At 47.8% G+C, this 18,343-nt stretch overlaps 1 protein-coding gene across 1 annotated transcript in view; it reads left to right on the forward strand.

Annotated features, from left to right (window-relative positions):
• The window catches only part of inv (invected), a 31,563-nt gene extending 13,928 nt beyond the window's left edge, over window positions 1-17,635 (forward strand). Inside the window, exons 2-4 of the mRNA XM_001360513.4 lie at window positions 15,591-15,596; window positions 16,872-17,023; window positions 17,153-17,635. Of these exons, the coding sequence (XP_001360550.3) occupies window positions 15,591-15,596; window positions 16,872-17,023; window positions 17,153-17,422 (428 nt within the window). The 3' untranslated portion in view covers window positions 17,423-17,635. The remainder of the gene's footprint in view (window positions 1-15,590; window positions 15,597-16,871; window positions 17,024-17,152) is intronic.
• The last annotated feature ends 708 nt before the right edge of the window (window positions 17,636-18,343 follow it).

Genomic DNA, 18,343 nt, shown 5'->3' on the forward strand with positions numbered 1-18,343 from the left:
TTGTTTAGTTGAAAAAATCATTTTTATTCTCAGTTGATTGTGTGTGTGTGTGTCTTTTTTGGAGTTAATGATGTTGTTGCGTCGCCTATGTTGTCGTTGTTTGCTGTTGCTGTGGCTGTTGCTGTTGTCGTGTTTGTGTCGTGTGTCGTGATCGCACCCAACCAGGCCAGACACTCCACACCACACAACACTCCGTGCCCCCGTACCTCCTGCCTGCCCATCGAAGCCAGCCATCCCCCTGGCTTTTGGCCAAGACGAACGGCTTCAGGTGCTTCGGGTTCTCTTTCATTTTGACAAACGCGTTTTCTGTGAATGCCAATGTGTGTGTGTTGGCCATGTTTTCCTCATTGGAGCAATTATTATTTATTATTGCTGCTGCCTGTGCCTCTGCCTCTGCCTCTACCTCTGCTGTTGCTGCTGTTGCTGTTGAACAGGTGAGCAGGTGTTAATTGTCAGAGTGGTCTCTCCACCGTTTTGCCCCACCCCACCCCTCCTCCTCTATGTCTCTCTCAACCTCTCTGTATCTGTCTCTGTCTCTGTCTGACTTCTGTCTTACAGTTTTTTTTTGGGGCTGCCACTTGTTTCTTGAGGAGCAGCGCCTAGAATTGAGTTCATGCCTTAGAAGTACAGTAGAGACTTATAGAAGTGAACAAAACAAGAAGCTTAATGACACAGAAACACAAGAGGCCCTCGCTAAATGAATCTTTAAAGGCTGATGGATTGTATTTGCAGTAAATACTAGACAAAATGTTTAGATTCTACCATAAAAGAGCACAATTGATCCCTTTATTGGAAGAATCAGCACTAAAACCTAGAGAATTGTGTTCCATATGATCCAAAGTATTCTCAGTTGTCCGAATAATCCTCTAGAAAACTTTCGTTTCCCATAGTTATGGCCAGTATCAAAAGCTTATATCTTAATATTTCTCAATCCCATACCCTGTTTCTATGCTCATACCCATTTCACGACTCCAATTCCCTGCCCCACTAAATTTCCAAGTGATCTTTCCATCACATACTTGCACCATCCTCATTCATGCTACTTGTAGACTTGCCCCATTCCAACCAAGACGACCTTCTTGTTCAATTAACTTGCCTCGGCTGTGCTTCTGCCCCTGCTACTGCCCCTCCCTTTGCCCCTTTGCCGTAGCCCCTCCGTCACCGTCTGCGTCTCCTGGCAAACACAATAAACGATGTGTCCAAATAGAACTTAACCGCAAAACGATTACAAATGGTGAATAATGTAAAATCCATCAACTGCAAATCAGGCGAGCGGCCCGAGCGGCCGCCTGACAGTTTGTTTGTGTGTCTAAAGCGGCAGAGGAATCCGCAACCGGGCCCAGATGGGTGGGAGAAGAGGGTAGATGGGTAGATGGGTAGAGGGACAGGTGCTGGTTAGAGCCTCAGAGAGACAACGATCGTTGTGGCATGTGGCAGGCTGGAAAACTGGCTGGAAACGAGGCAGTCACAACAATCACGGCACGGCACGGCACACACACACACAAAATGCCCATTTGATGGACCAAGGTAAATGGAAATTGCTTTTCTGCTGAGGAAATAAACAAAAGCCGGGCCACAGACACACAGAAACAATCAGTGGCAGTGGCAGTGGCAGAACGAGGGGAGTGGCAGTGGCAGTGGCGGTGGCAGAGAGTCAGTCAGAAAGTGGAACCCAGCAAATATTTGCGCTCCATTGAGAAGGTACCACCTCCTTCTCCAACCAAATTGTGGGCGGTGAAAGCTGCTTACGGCGGAACTAAATGTTTTGTAAATTTGTTGACATTAGCAGGTTCTATCCATTCGTCTCGGAAGGGCGGCCGGGGTGGGGGAACCCCCATATTATGTTATACGATTATGGCTACCGCAACAAAATGAGTTATTTTCCACTTTGCCAATGGGGCAGCTTGAAGACTTGTCATTAAAAATCCATTAACTAGCCTTCTGGGCTTCTCCCCGACGACTGCCCCACAACTGTCGTCGCAGGAGCCTTGTGGTCCGAAAATCGAGTGACCCATGACCACTTGCGAGACAGCAGGCAGTAAGCCACAAACACTGAGAGAAAATGCTATTAAAAAGAGAAATTGAAAGTCTTTCATTATCATATTCGGAAGTCATTAAGGAATACATCTGAGGGGGGAATTTTGACTCCATCCGTCATCCATCGATCCTTGAATCTATCTTTAGAGCATAAATATCTAATTTAAGGTGGGACAAATAGATCCTACGTGTAAAGATCGTCATAGAACACCAAAATCTGCTCTACAATAAGCATTTGCAGTTTAAAAGCCACACTAAAACAGTTAATGGCTAGTTTTAATGGATTTAATGGATTAGTAGTATGTGGAAAACCTGCACCAGTGTGATACCATTTGACAGGCGACAAATGAAATTTGTTCCTAATGTAATTTACGAGTATGTCTTTGTCACGCCTGCTCCATGGCCCATGACTCACTTCTGCCACTTCCATCTGGCGCTGGCGGCCCCAAAAAGCCCGCACGGAGGGACCACACACAATGTGAGAGGGGGGCGACAGATCGGAGGAGTTTTCATTGTAAGCTATTAAAGTGGAGAAAAGCGTGTGTGTGCATTTCCAAGCCATTCCAAGCCATTCCAGCCATCCCAGCCATCCCAGCCATTCATCCATCTATCCATGGATCCCTTCCATCCATCCATCCATCCATTCATCTGGCCACCCACACGGCGGCCGGGGGATCGGGGCCGACCCCATTCTTCAAAGGGCCCCGACAAGTCGGAGATTTGCAAAAATATTTCACAACATGAGAAATGTGATGCAGAAAGATGTCGCAGAACACTTACCCGCAAAGAGGAGCCCCCTGCTCGGATGGAGTTCCCCTGAAAAACGACATCTGTGGTGGGAGTGGTTGTGGGGTGTGGGATGAGGGTTGGGGCTGAGGGCATAAATCACCCTGTGCTCTGTGGGAGGGGTGGTGCACTCAAAGGGGTGCACACTGTACCCTGTACATCCAATTAACTGGGAAATTCTTTCCTGGTTCTCTTAAATCAATCGGAATCGATGCCCAGACTAAAACAACATCAGCCACAAGAAACGGAGAGGGAAAGGGAAGGAGAGTTGTGTGGAGGGGGCGCCACACAGACTTAATTAAGTCATCAACCAGAAGGCAGGCTAATTGGAGATCTGCGCCGCGATCACAGCAGCCCACAGAGAGAGGGACAGAGAGACCAGAAAGAGAACCCGAAGCCGAACCCGATCCAAAGACTGGGACCAGGGACCAAAGACTACTGATATAGGGCCTGCCTGGCGTCGGATCAGTGACCAAACGATGACGCACCCGCAACTGGAAGGCGGCGTGGCGTCGCACACAAGAACTCCATAATGAACATCATCATGAGGAGCAGCAGCGCCAGCAGCAGCAGCAGCAGCAGCAAGATCATGATGAACGGGGGGACTCTCGATGATTCAGTGCGTCAGCAGAGACCACACACGTGTCTGTGTATAGGTAAGAGCGCTTGTCCAGCTAGGAGTTCCCTTTGGCTCCCTAGAGGACAGAGAGAGAAAGGGAGTGGATGACTCACAAGCTGCGCTGCAGCTTTTTTGTGTGTTTTGGCAAATCCAACAACAAGTGGGAGCAGCGCAGAAGCAGAGCAGAGCGCAGCAGAGGGACCACCACGAAAGCTAAGGTTAAGGTCTCTCCCTCTCTCTCACACAGGCTGCTTGAGGGGTGGGTGGTCCAAGCTCTGGCGCTGCTGCTGCTGGCGGCTGTAAATGAAGACTCCCGACAACACTGTGCGACACAAGCAGACACGAACAAGCCCGAAAGCTGAGACATTTTTTGCATCAAACTCAGATCTTGTCATCGAGTATGTAAAGCTTGCTTACACTAATCAGCAAAGTACGCGAAACATGCATCAGCAAATTATGTAAATATCACTCACACTAAGCTGCAAAGATCGCAATAGGAATGCGGCTAATAATAGAGCTTTATTTCTGAAGAGGGTAGCATATACAAAGTAAGGCCCACAAGCCTGTTGTCTAGTGTAATTCACCTGATCCCGCTAGTGGCTGCTTGTTCGTTTTTTGTTGTGCTCTTCTCTTATCTGTGATGCTTACATTGATTCGGGATTAGCAGTTGCTCTCCCTCTTCCGCTGTTCCTCGCTTTTTTGTGTGTGCTGTTTTTGCTGGATTTGCATATTGTGTTTTGCATTGACATTTTTATTAAGAGAGTAGTTAGCGGGCGCCAGGCGTACCCGTAAACGCAGTTAACCCAAAACCTAACCATGCCTGACCACACACACATACTCGCACACTCGCACACACGCAACCGGCAGAGCGACATCGGCCATAAAATATTTACCCTCGATTGCAATTACAAAACACCGATAGGCATCTCGTTCTCGCAAAAGAATTTGCATTTGGGGAATTAAATAACGCGGGGTCGACTCACTAGCTCTCGCGCTCTTGCCCTCTCTCTCCGCATATAATTAAGCGTGCCTTTAAAATTGCGAGCATGCAAAGGGCAGCCAGGCGACGACGACTGCAGCAGCAGCAGCGGCAGCAGAACCGCGACAGCCAGCGCCGGCAGAAGCAGCTGCACTTGGGTGGTCCCCCCTCTTGTTGCTTGTCAAAATGTGTGGTCTTTATTAATAACAGCCAGCGATGTAGCAATGCAGCAATGCTGCAAGGGATGGTGGGGACGAATGGGGGCGAACAGAGTAGAGTTTTGCTGTCGCCAATACAAAACGGATGTTGTGCTCTCTCCGGGAGCAGGCTTCGAACATGTTGCATGTTGCACTGCGATCAGTGAGTGGGTAACCAACATTCTGTCTCTTTTGCTGCTGCTGCTGCTGTGCTGCTCCTTTCGGGGCTGCGCGGCATTTACGTCTTTGATTTTTTTCCGCTCAAATGGGCAGAAGCTGCAAATTAAATGATTTCTTCTCTCTCGCACTCGCACTCTCTCGCGTTCCGTTCCTGTTGCGTTGTCGCTCGTCCCTCTCTTGTTGTGGCTCTTCTCTTTGTTTGTTTTGCTGATGATGATCATTTCGCATTAAGTTTAATTCAAGTTGAAATTAGTTCGCTAATGAACTCATCAGCAACAGTTTTTGGCTTTGGTTTATGGCCAGAGAAGATACCCTATCCGCTTTGTAGATTCATGTACGATCTGGCTGGCGCGCTCTCCCGTTCTGCCTCTTCCACAGCTGCCAAAACTGTTAATGAGTTAATTAACAAAGAGCAACAAGAAAAACAGCCACAAAACAGACAGCTAACATGCAGATAAATAAAAGGAACAACAACTGAAAGAACAAGAGAATGAATCAGAGAAAGAAGTGGAAGCCAGAGGAACTGCAGCCAGAGGAAGAGCATCTCTCGAGCAGATTTAAAATAACTCAAGCGTATGTAGATCCGTCGCTGATTCTGTCGCTGCACCTGCATCTGAGAGTGAAACGTCAGCTGGGCCAGAGGCCAACGGAAGAAGTCGCCAAAGAGAGTGGCTGGGCAGAGCAGTAGCCGAAGTAGAAGAAGATGACGAATGCCCCCTGTCTCATTCTCATATAAATTTCTAGCACGCGTGCAAGTAATTAAGAGTCCCGAAGATGAGACATCTTTTTGTCGCGCACCACACACGCACACACACGTAGATCTCTGATACCGCTATCGAACATGTTCATCTCTTGCACTGGTCCTACTGCAGGGGGGGGGAGGGGAACCAAAGAATTATGACAACGCACACGAAGAAAGAGACCGGAGACCGGAGACCGGAGACCGGAGACCAGAGACCCGAGGAAGAGCCGGAGACGGTGCAGCTGAAGAGAAAGTGGCATGGGGTCAAGTTTTTGTTAGTCGGTGACTTAATGACATGCTAATGACTTTGAATGAGTCGACTTTAATGTAATTGAACAATTAACAAAGATAAGGATCTGCCAGGGGATTGGTCGGGCTAAAAACAAAAAAGAGAGTGAGAGCCGGAGGAGAGAAAGGGAAATTAGGAGCAATACAATTATTTTGGTATTTTCATAATAGGTAGGGTATACAATGGGAATAGGTATTCCAATACATAGTAAGAGCATCACTGGTTCACCAACCCCCGGCTCACTCGCTTCGCCGGCTCGTTACTAGAGACTCCATTCAGAGGTTACCCGATCTCTTCTCTTTTAGGGAAAATCATACATCTCCGATATAATCCTATGTAATACCAATACAATACTGAGGTTATGCTTTTATTACAAGTCATTCAATATTCAGTCTCCTTCACATCCATCATTAATGTTTAAAAGTATAATTATATGTAATCCAGGAAATTGTCTTCTAAATTCTAACCATTAAACAGAGACGTACAATGCCAGGGCAATAAACGAAATTGCTGGACCATAGCGTTGCTTCGCTTGTGGCTACAGTTATTCAATATTTCAGCCACCCCCACAACAGGAGGCGAGACTTACAGCCCCCATTGTCCTCCGTGTGGAACTGCCAACTCGTGATGAATTCTTGGCCTGAAATTAATTTCGTCGAATGCAAATTGAATGCCATCGAGCAGGCCGGGCAGCGCCAGAGCATATCAATTAAGAGTCGGAGAGCCGCAATTTACATTTCAATTACAGAACATTTGTCGAAATGTCGAGCAGCAGCAGCAGGTTGACTAAGTATCTGTATCTGTATCTCTGAGTAGCGTTTGCGAGTATATAGATCACATTCATTATTCAAACTTGGCAAATTCTATGCCATTCGGATCAGAGGCAGAGCCATCGGGCAGGGGCAGGGGCAGGGCAGGGTCTCAGGCAGACAACGGCGTTGACAACAACAACAGATGTCAATTGTTGTGGGGCTTGTTAACACGATGCACACACACACACACACACACACACACACGTTCGGGGTATCCGTATCTGTGAGTGCACGTATGGCCACAGAATATTAATTACAAAACTAAAACTGCAACTGCAACTGCAACAAAAGCCATCCATTGTCAGTCGCCCGACTGGGTTTTCTCACACTGATTGATACCCTGGTTGCCAGTTGTGCAACATTTTTTTTCTTTTATTGAAATTGAAACAATTTATTCACGCAATTAAGTTGAAAGCGGAGGCTGATGCTGGCTGCTGGCTGCTGGGTGCTGGGTTGCCTGCTGCCTTCGACTGAATCTGTGGCATGCAAGTAAATTTGTTTTCTTCAGCTTCATGTGCTGCATAAGCAATGTGCCACACCGCCAGGAGTGGGGGGACCCATGAATAAAGAAATTAGCGCCATCGAATACCCGCCTGAATGTGGATCTTGTGTGATGGCAGATTGAGCGTGTGTCCGGAATATTGTTTTAGAAAGTTTCATCAAACATCTGTGGGTCGGTCCTTTGCAAACCAAAAGATTTCTCCTTGAAAACTGTAAAATAACCCTGGAATCCATTATATATAGAGATGCGATTCCCTCAAGAATGTGATTTTTTTCAAATTTAATTAAATTTCTCCGCGAGTCCATCCATTTCAGTTAATAATTGACTGTGGCCGGGGTTTGTGGGAGCTTTCAGGCAGCTTTCATTCAATAAACGCCAATCCAATAAAATCCATCCCCTATCGAGTGCCAGGCGGCGGCAGCATCCCCCTTTCCTGGTCGAGTGTGCGTGCGGCTTATCTTGTCGACACACTCGCAGCAGGGGGGTGGGGGCAGCACGGTTGGCTACAGGGGGTGGTTGGCAAAGTGGCGGCTTATGATTAGCGTGCAATATAAACAAGGACCGCAATCTTTTTCCAAGTGTTGTTTCGGGCTAATTTTTGCTTTGGTTCGTCATCGTCCATGGGGGTGCACAGGATGGCAGCTCTGCCATTTTGAGGGGCGTTGCCAGGGGAGAATGAAACCGCAGATAGCCGCGCGGTGAGTTGGGTGTGGTGGGGGAGAGGGGGGGGGGGGGGAGGACAAAACTTGTTGCCCGCTCATGGATCGTCATGGCTAAAATCGTCAACTCGAGGCTAATAACTCATTTAAAGAGTGCCGGACGCAGCTGCGGCAGCTGTTGCAACTCCAATTGCTGTTGCACTGGCCCCAAGAGCAAAATAACTTAATTTCATAAATGGCCAAAGTGGAAAACGGCTTTTAGTCACTGAAAATTTTTAGCCGCTGCCATGTTTGCCTCAGTCTGGCTCCGTCGACTGATGGACGTTGGCCGTTGCAAGGCACCAGCTACGAGTATGCGGCAGCACTAGTACACGTATGTGTCTCTCTCTGTGTGGTGTGTGCGAGCCATAAACTTGGCCAATTCGTGTGCTTAATTATGCCAGAAATGCCAGCTCTTATACAGGGTAGTCTTAGCGCAGAAGGGTATATGCTATATTATTTGTACAATCGGAATAATGACTACCAGTTCCTCGCCTCGCCTTCTCCTCTTCCTGGATTCCAACTGCTTAGATAGGGTATCCCCTAGTCGGCGTACTGGGTTTCTATGCTCTGGCTTACCCGCTTTTTATGTGGCTCTCTTCATATGCTAAAATTGCCTTCTAGTCTCGCCTTGTTTGTCTGCTGCCAGTGTGCCGTGTGTTGCATGCAACATTTGCATTGATTGTCGGTTGTATTGCCGCCAGTCAGGCCGCCAATTTGGCTGATGGAAAATTATTACGGTGACATTTTCATTTCATGGCTAATTGAGGCTGAAAGAAATTCAGGCCGGGCCCCCGAGAAAAGTGAGTTATTAAATGCTGTTCAACGAGGCGTATGCGTAATTCCAGAATCGTTGCCAATTTGCGTTAAATGTTTACCTGGAAGGGCCGCTCTAATGATTCATGAACTCTTTACGTTTAATTTTCAATCTTTTCCTAACAATTGATATAGGAAATGTTTCAGCAATCTTCCACTTCCACTTCCATTCCATCATTCACACACTCATGCACTCGAAATCGAATTCATTTGAAAATTTCTGGCAAAAGCAAACAACAAAAAAGACAAACGCCAAAGGGAGTCCATCGCGGAGTCAACAAATCGAATCGAAAATTGAGAATTGAGAATCCATTGCAGACAAACGAACTCCCACTCTCCGAAACAGATACGGATATCCACCCACCCCCCCCACTGGCACCGCCCACGCCCCTGGGTGACTATCAAAAGCGCTTCGTGTATATCGAATGGAAGGAAGGGAAGGACGGGAAGGAAGGGGAAGCTGTCAGCTCGAGTTGAATTTAATTAAATCCTTCATGTCGGCGTGTCTGTTAAAAGCAGACAAATGACAGTTTCCCTCTTACCAGCGATGGTGTAGAGGAAGGATGGATGGAAGACAGGATGGAAACTGCAGCCAGACAGGACCTCGGAAAGGGTGGATGAGTGTGGGGGGGGGCCAAGTGCAGCTCCGATGACAGTTGCAAAACTGAAGCAGAGATTACCCAGAAATTGAATTGAATTGAAATTTGTTCTGCTTTCCAACACTCTCAGCCTCTGCCCTGTCACCGTCTTGGGCATCCTCCTCCTTCTACCATAATTACTTAATTAAAGCCGCTGATCAACAACAAACAAGCGGAATCAATCGACCAGAGAGAGAGAGAGAGGGAGAGAGGGAGAGGGAGAGAGGATAACAGTAATTAAAAGTCGCCAGACTGAAGCGTGAGAATTTTAACAAAAACACACGACAAGAGGAGCCTCACATCCGCATCTTCCAGGAGGCTGAAGATGAAACTGGAGCTAAAAGTGAAGCTGGATGTGAATCTCGAGAAGAGCAAAACAAAGTTGACATTGGGATGCCGTGGAGACGGGCAGTCGAGAGGCAGTCGATAGTCGACTGATGCCCTACCCCAGAGGGGTATCGTCTCTGTTCGAGTCCGTTTGCTTATGGGAAATTTAGACTTCAATGGTTCAGAGGGAGAACTCTGAAGCTCTCAGACTCTTAGGGTATGCCCAAGTTCGTTGCTTTAGTATTTCTGACTCTACCCCAATCGGCCGGGCATTGCTTGGATGCCACAAGAGGCAGGGCCTGGGCCTGGGCCCGGCCCCATTCTCGTTTAATACCGATCTTCTATGCGGCGTCCGGTGGCGCCAGCTGCTGCTGTCCCCTGTTTTTCCCCCCTGTGTGCGGCAACCTGCTGACGTCATAAAGACTTTGATAACTTAATTAAGAACCCCAGCAGCAGTAGCATCGTTTCTTCTGCAACCAAGTCGAGTCGAGTTCAGAATTCCTCGGCCTCAGCTCTGCTCCCCATTTGACCCGAACCGAGACCGAAACCGAAACCGTATCGGAGTCGTTGGAATGCGGTAGGTAAAGTAAGCCAAATTAAAAGTGATCGCATCGTTTTATCGATAATTTATCAAAGCCAAAAAACCCAGTGGCGAATACTCTTATTTTTTTCTTCGTTTGTTTGTTAATAAAAGCAGTGGAGGGGGAGAGGGCGCTCGGAGAGACGATGCGAATCGGTCGACGTGTGTGGTCCACATGGCAGAATCCCCAGCGTGGACGTCGCCGTCTTCGAAATTAGCATAAGAGCAGAGGGCAGAGAGCCAGAGAGGCAGAGAGCCAGAGAGTGCTGTGGCAGGGCAGACGATGATCATGATGATTATGCTGATGATCGTCAAACCGTTGCTCTGGATGATAATGATTACGATGATGTTGTTGATGAAGTTGCCCAAGTCCAAGCCCGAGATCAGCTGCAGCCAAAGAATGGGGCTCGGAGTGCAACCAAAGCCAGAGTCACAGCCACAGTCGGGGCCGGGGCCGGGGCCATAAATCCACTGCCGAACACCGCACAGGTGGTCAACCTGGGCGGCTCGCCCTGCTGATATTTAAAACAATCTGTTGTGCTTTTCAATTACTTTATAGTACGTACACGACATACGAACGAACTGAGCGAACGATCGGCCCGGGCCTGAGCTCTCGACTGGCACTGCGACTGAGACTGGCCATAAAAAGAATGAAAACAGGAGCGGATCTGCATCAGATTCGGACAATACTAGAGCTATTCTAACTTCTAAGATGTTTAAGTCTCTAGTTTACAAGGTCTAACTAATTCCATAAGGAATTCCTATATAGATTCCTATAAAACCTCCTAATGTTTCTATCAAATTACATTTAAATTTAATATGAGCAAAATCCCTGCATTCCGCCCCTGATCCAACCGAATGCGCTCCTGTGCTGGAGCTTGTGTGTGTGCCCCAAAACATTGGCGCAAGAAAATATGAGAAGAAGAAGAAGAAAAAAATCTTATGAGCCGAGCTGTGCTATTAATTGTTTTATTAAGACATTTCAAGATTTAACATGCCAGATACGCTACAGCAGGAATGGCAGGGCATAACAGGCTGTCGAAGGAGGGAAACCACCTCAAATCCACCACAAGCCCAGACTCGCACACCCTCAACCTTCGGACACTTGAGAAAGGTCTCCTTCTGTAGCGCATTGAGAGAGCGCCACAAACTTGACCCACACTCGGGGATCGGCACGGCTCGGACTCCCAGACCCAGACCCAGACTCAGACTTTGACTGGGATCTTCTGCAACGGTGCCCCCAAGATGATGATTATAATCATCATCATTGTATGCGCTTGACTGCGTGATCGGTCGGCGCTCTCGGGATGATGATGAGGATCTTTTGGTGTGGTCTCTCGGGGTCTCGAGTGCTTTGCATCTCTTTGATCCGTGGAAGATTGATGTTAATGTCGGTGTGAACACACTTATTCGCATATTTGTTTTGCTGATGTGGTGGCAACCCTGCCCCATGGCCCATGCCCCATTGCCACACACGACGATCATCCCAGCCCGTGAGCTATCGCCACTAATAGAGCCATAAAGCGAACATTTATTGATCTACAAATTATTTTGAGCCGCCGCTGAGCATCGATCGGAGCATCGATCGGCTTCACTTGGTATTTTATTTTATTTTGTTTTATTTTTTCGGCTTTTCGGGTTTTCGGTGGCTTTTCTGTGGTAGTAGTAGGGTAATCTAAATATTCATTAGTCGCTTGATTGGTCGGTTGATCGCCTCAGAGATCGCAGCGTTCTTTTGTTTTAATTTCATTTTTATGGCCTGGCCCCGAGAAACGGCTCGCGGGTGGTCCCCGGAGATCAAAGTTCCTGATGTGTTCATTAGGGTGAAAGTCAGTCAGTCATTCAGTCAGTCAGTCCGTCAGTCGATCGGCAGGGGCTGGTGGCTGAATCTAGAGCGGCAGATTGCGTTAATTGAGAGGCCCTAAAAGTGCATTAATTTAGTCGAAATATCCATAGAAGCGTAAAGCGTTCACACCTCAATTGCACAAAAGCCAAAGCCAAAGCAACGAGTCTATTAAGGCAGGCTCGGAGCCCGAGATACACAGCTTTAGATACAGCTACAGATACAGATACTCTGGCTAGCCGTATCAGTGTCGTTGAGTCGTTGAGTCGACTCCGAGGCGAGGCAGTGGCTGCCACCTGATGATGCCTCCCCTGTATCTGTATTGATTTCAGTTTCTTAATGAAATTGTTTGCTAATATCAGCGGAAAATGCGGTTTGCCATTTGTCAAACCAGTTGGCCGGATCCATGGACCCAATCAATGTTATATCTGTAACCGATATCTGAACCGATGCAGGGGGGAAGCAGGCGCAGGGGCAGGCATTTGAGGTGTGAGGTGCGCTTAAAAGATATTCTCGCTGTGACTCTACCATATTGTATCTTTCGTTTACTTTCATTTGCCGACTTCAATTCTGTTTTTTCTGTGTCTTCTGACACCTCCGCGACTCCCTGTGGCATATTCAATGAAGCGCCTTGGGATGAAAGAACACGCGAGAGAGGACACGTTTGCCAAAGCCAATTTCATATGCAAAGCTGGCAAGGGCTATGCAAATCAGTTAGTACGCGTAATAGTCAACAACAACCAGGCACCGTGCACTTGATAGAGCAATTAAGAAATATTGTACTCGTATGTTTAAATATTTTCATGCAGGAGAGCAAATTATGCGATGGAATGCTGTCATGTTTGCCTTTGGCGTTTGGCTCAGCGCTTAAATGGCTATTTTTGAGCACCAGTCCGCAGCGATTGAGCGATAGACAAAACGCTGACAGAGTTGCCAGGCATCGGCATCGGCATCGACATCGGCACCGGCATCGGCATCGTTTGTCATCCATCCATCCATCGCAGTCGAGTGTCGCACTGTCGCACTGTCTCCGTGTCAATCATTTCAATTAAACGTGCAATCAAATCGATGAGCAACGCGTCGTCGTGTCAATATTCATCAGCCAGCGATTGACGCTAACCGCAGCTTTAATTCGCCCCTCCCCTCCAGCTCCCCATCCAGCCATCCATCCGCGAGGTTACCCGCCGAGAATCGCCCTAATCTGATGACCAGTTTTGGGGGACAGGCCCTGATCCATCATCGATCGCGCAGGGCGGAGGCTGGAGAGAGAGCTTTCACTTTTTCACATGTAAATATTGCCCCGACAACGTGTTGTCTTTTATGGCTTATTAATGATCTTGACTCGAATGTGCGATCATTAGATACAGATACAGATAGGAGAGTGCCCCAGCCAAGATCTAATCGGAGAGCCAAATGTTGTGTCTCCAAACAGATCGCTTACAACGAAGCTCGGCTCCAGCTCCGGCTCCAACTCATGTGACTGGTTCTGCCTAGACAGGGGACAGAGGGGGACCGGGGCTCAGAGGACAGACCGGCTCCATCTCCACATCTCTGTATCTTTAGCTGTAGCTGTACGAGTATCTGTATCTGTTCTGTATCTGTATCTGTTTCGGTCTCCGTTTCTGGCTCCGTCTCTGTCTCTGACTGTGGGCCTGGTCTCGTCTGGTCTGGTCTGTGGCTCCCCTGTGACGCGGTCTGGTCGGGACTGTGTGTGGCCCGTTAGTTTGAGATCTTTATAAGTCAATTTCGGTTTTGCTGCGATCTGAGAGTTCCAGAGAGTTCTCTGCGCTCAGAGCGTGAGTTACGAGTGTCGTTTGGGGGACTCCCTTCCCTCTGGACTATGCTCCTGCACGGAGAGCCAGGAAAGCCAGGGAGCAGGGAGCATCGATCGATCCTTAATTGCGCCCTCACATTCGCGGGTTCATTCATTTGCTGGAAGAGCAACGGGATGCCTGCTTTTGGCATTTGCAACTCATGTTAAGCATAAATAAAACAAATGCGTTTACTTTAAACATATGCCCCAGTGGCAGGCAGCGGCAGTGGCTCTCTTTTTGCTTCTGGCCCGGCCAAGACTGGCCGTTGCCAAGTTGGGTCATTGGGGCTGCTGCTGATGAAGACATCTTCCCGTTTTTGTTTCGCCTGCTGTCTGCTGTCTGTTCGTAGTTGTTGTTTTGCCTCCTTTTTTTTTTGTTTTGATGAGCTTCTGGCAAATGAAAAGAATTTATGTGAATGTGCGAAGACGGGGCCGGGTCGGGAGCGTTCCGTCTGTTTTTGGTGCGGCAACATTTGAGCCAGGTTTTAGCATAAAACAAGGCCAATTCTGGCCACTTCTTTTTGCTCGGATGCGCCCGGCTGCAGACGTTTAAAGGAAGGGCACTGAGATATTGGGAGCATCCCATGGTAACCAGTTTGAAAAGCGCAGAGAAAACCTTTAGACTTTATCTGAAATATTCTTGCCAAGAAAATAGACCTGTAGCCCTCAACAGAGCAAAATAACTACCAGTAATTACTCAGCCACTGTTCATTATAATCGATCCCATAGATATCCCCTTAAATGCGCACTTTCCCAAGCCCCAAAGCTACTACAAGAACACCCTCCTGGTACCATCACTGATTGAGTTCATATAATTTATATTAAAGCCAATTTGGTCCCTGGGCCAACCCTCTGGGAAATACAACTTTGAAACTTTTATTGTGTCAAAGCAATGAAAAATTTAACACGCTATAAATCACAATTTCCACAACAACACAACAGAACAGAGGAAAAGCTGGGCAACAGAGAAAAGATTTGACGCTGCTGGCAATTGTTGCATTTTGTTGCGGGGGAGGCGAACAGCCAACCCCTTGGCCATGTCCTTGCGACGCTGTGGCATGCAGCCCGAAGCTTATCTCTGCTTGCCAACGTGCTCTTACAGCCCGCGTTCCACTGGGGGTGGTAGTCGGGGTCACCATGACACGGCAGTCACCATCGCCATTCAGCGTCTCCCGGGTGTCTGACAGGTTCAAGGTCTGTGTATCCGTCCGTCTCCGGAGAAGGTATTTGCTGTCGGCTGCGTGTGAAATTTAAAACCGTGATAACACCTCCTAATGGCCACGCCCCCGCTCGAACTTTTCTCCTTATTTCCCCCCGTATTTCTTTGCATTTTTTTTGTGCCGTATTCCGGTTTAATTTCGCGCCCTTCGGCCGCTTTGGCATTTCGTTGACAAAATTGATTTGTTCAATTTTTCCAACGATTTAACTTAGGGCATGACTTGGCCTGGCTTGGCTTGGCTTGGCTTGGCTTGGTTGCGTTGCCATTAGTGCCGCTACATTTGTTTTGAAGGTTGTTGCCTGCCGGTCCCCCAGATAGGATGGCATGGAGGGAATTTCTGCACGTTTCGGCGGCAAAAAAGTTGAAGTTTGTGTTCGCTGACGTCGTGGAATTTAATCAATTTCCGATATTTTATTGATTCACGTTAAAAGTAAATTAAATTTTAAATTGTTTACCCAAAAAATTCTACTTGATTTCTAACACTCTCAATCTTTTCCTTTTATATCGTTTCAGGTCGAAGTAAGTAAAGGAAGAAAGGACGAGAAAACTTTGTACTGGAAGTCAGTCAACGGGAAACGCGAATGGATCAATATGATGGAGGTCAAAGTCTGATAGTTCAGAGTGGAGTAGGGCAGAGGGAGGGATTTCAACCGATGTGAATCCAAAAGTAGGACAATAATTCGAAGAAGTAGATGGTTTGGAAATAGCTTTTGGAAGAGAAAATAGAGTTGAATAGGATAATCAGCCTCTTTGATTTTTTAGAGTATGAAGCCTTATTGGATACAGATTTATAAAGTTAAAGGATGATTTAAAGCATTTGATTCTTAATCTATTCAGAATAGACTTCTTTACAATAATCTTCGATGGAGAAAACAGCAACATTTGAACGTGTCCTCATGAGTTTCTTGAGCCTCCTGCCACAAGACATTCCCAAAGGCCTTATGATAGATGGAACTCTTAAATTACAAAATACTTTCGACATATTTCCGTCCGAATTTGCTTCCCAAATACCCCAGAGAACATCTTGCGGTCACTTGAAGCTCCGGGTCTGACCGAAATATTCCCATTAGTAAAACCTCATAATTGCTTCATCTTCCGCTTTTCCATTTCCATTTAAGTGTCAGTTTTCAAACTATTTCGGAAACGAGCGTAACTTTTGAGACCCAGCCCCAGCTCCCCATAGTGAAAGCACTTTTGCATTTTGGATAGAATTTTATTTGCTCTGAAGAGGTTTTCGTTACCCAAACCCACATCAAGTGGGAGGTCGGGGCCCCGACTCTCCCGATTCTCTGCGGCTGTCTGCCTCGAGCGCTGTTAATTAAATCCAAGACAACTCAAGTCGGGATGATGCCCACGCCCACGCCCACGCTCCATCCTCGCCGTGGGGGTGGCTGTGGCTCCAGACAACGGGGTGGTGAAATTAGCCACAGTCAAAAGTCATTGCGTTGATTACTTTTTGAAAATGACGCGAGCAAATTTCCCAAAAACTTTAATTGTTTTAGCTGGTCCGACATGAAGGGGAGGGGCTTTGGCGGCTGGAGTTGGAGTTGGAGTTGGGGGTAGGTTGTTCCTCTGGGGTTGTCTGGACGCATTTAAATTTGAATTAATTGCTGAACATCGCTGCATATATGAGGCGCAGGATTTATGTGTGCCCGATGAGTCGGCAGGGCAGATCCAGGTCCAGGTCCAGGTCCAGTCATGTTGATGCCATTAAGCGCTCCCTGGAATTTTTATGACCCACCTCATCTCATCTCACACACACCATCCATCTCTCTCTCCCTGTCTCTATCGCAGGTCCGCGAGCCCGCAAACCCAAGAAGCCATCGACGACCAGTGCCGCGGGTGGCAGCGGGAGCAGCGACAAGGGCGATACGGACGCTGGCAACGTGCCGGAGGACAAGCGTCCTCGGACGGCCTTCAGTGGACCGCAGTTAGCGAGACTGAAGGTAAGTGGGTTCCTATCGATAAATTATCGAGAAAGTTATCTTCTCTGAGTCTGATAATCGATTGTATATCGGAGCAAATACTGACCTTGACCCACATTCTCTGCTTCGCTCTCTCTGTATCCTCCACAGCACGAGTTCAATGAGAACCGCTACCTAACGGAAAAGCGTCGCCAACAGCTGAGCGGAGAGCTGGGCCTGAACGAGGCCCAGATCAAGATCTGGTTCCAGAACAAGCGGGCCAAGCTGAAAAAATCGAGCGGCACCAAGAACCCCCTGGCCCTGCAGCTGATGGCCCAGGGCCTGTACAACCACTCGACGGTGCCTCTGACCCGCGAGGAGGAGGAGCTGCAGGAACTGCAGGAGGCGGCAGCCGCCTCCGCCTGCAAGGAGCCCTCGTAAGGGGACCCTTCGGCGGCAATATCTACGATTAGTATTTATAGAGTAGTCCGTAAGTCTAGTGCCCTAAGTTGTACAATATTCTAGTCCCGCAGTGCCGCGCAGAGCGGTGGGGTCGGAGTCGGGGACCCTCTGTTGCGTGCGTGTTTTGTATAATATCAAATAGATTCATAAATTCACAACTAAATAATTTAATAAACATTTAAATTATACGGATCTCGTGGTCGTTGTCATTATGGGGGAATTTTTGCATAATTCGTGTTTAATTTTCATATCTCTTTATGGCCCACAACCAATCGAGGCCAGGTGGGTGGTCCACCCGTCCAGAGGTTGGCCGCAGGCGTCGGCGTCATCAATAATTACTCAATTAACAGTCCAAGTTTGGATCGTATTGGATTGGATTGGAATGGATTGGATTGGCGCAGATCAAGAGATTGGCCACAATTGCGGGGCTTGGGCTTAGATTCGAATGAAATTCATTATGCAAATTGGATTTCAAAGCGCTATCTTTGAGCATAATCGTGGTTAATAAACGACTCCGACCGATGCCTAGCATTATACCACGAGTATTATTAAATTCTCTTTTTTTTTCTCGTTTCTCTCCTTCCTCTAATTTAGCCATTAAATTTGCATACACACACACACACACACATGGGTCTCCCCTCCCTTCCACTCTCTGGCTGCTTGTGTGTGAGTGTTGCCAACGGCACAAATTGACACCTTGACGGCAAAAGCGGCGTCAACGCGACGGCTTCGGCTTCGGCTGCGGCGGCAGAGCTTTGCTTAAAGTGCAGCGTCAACATCGCGTAGGTGTTAAATGTGTCTGTCACTGCGACGATGGGTTTTTTGCCAGCGGGTGGGTGGCAAAGAGAGAGCGGGCAGAGACAAAGAGTGGGAGAGTGGATCGCAATCACATGCGTGCTA

This window comes from Drosophila pseudoobscura, chromosome 3 (assembly GCF_009870125.1).
Source record: "Drosophila pseudoobscura strain MV-25-SWS-2005 chromosome 3, UCI_Dpse_MV25, whole genome shotgun sequence".
Classification (NCBI taxonomy): domain Eukaryota; kingdom Metazoa; phylum Arthropoda; class Insecta; order Diptera; family Drosophilidae; genus Drosophila; species Drosophila pseudoobscura.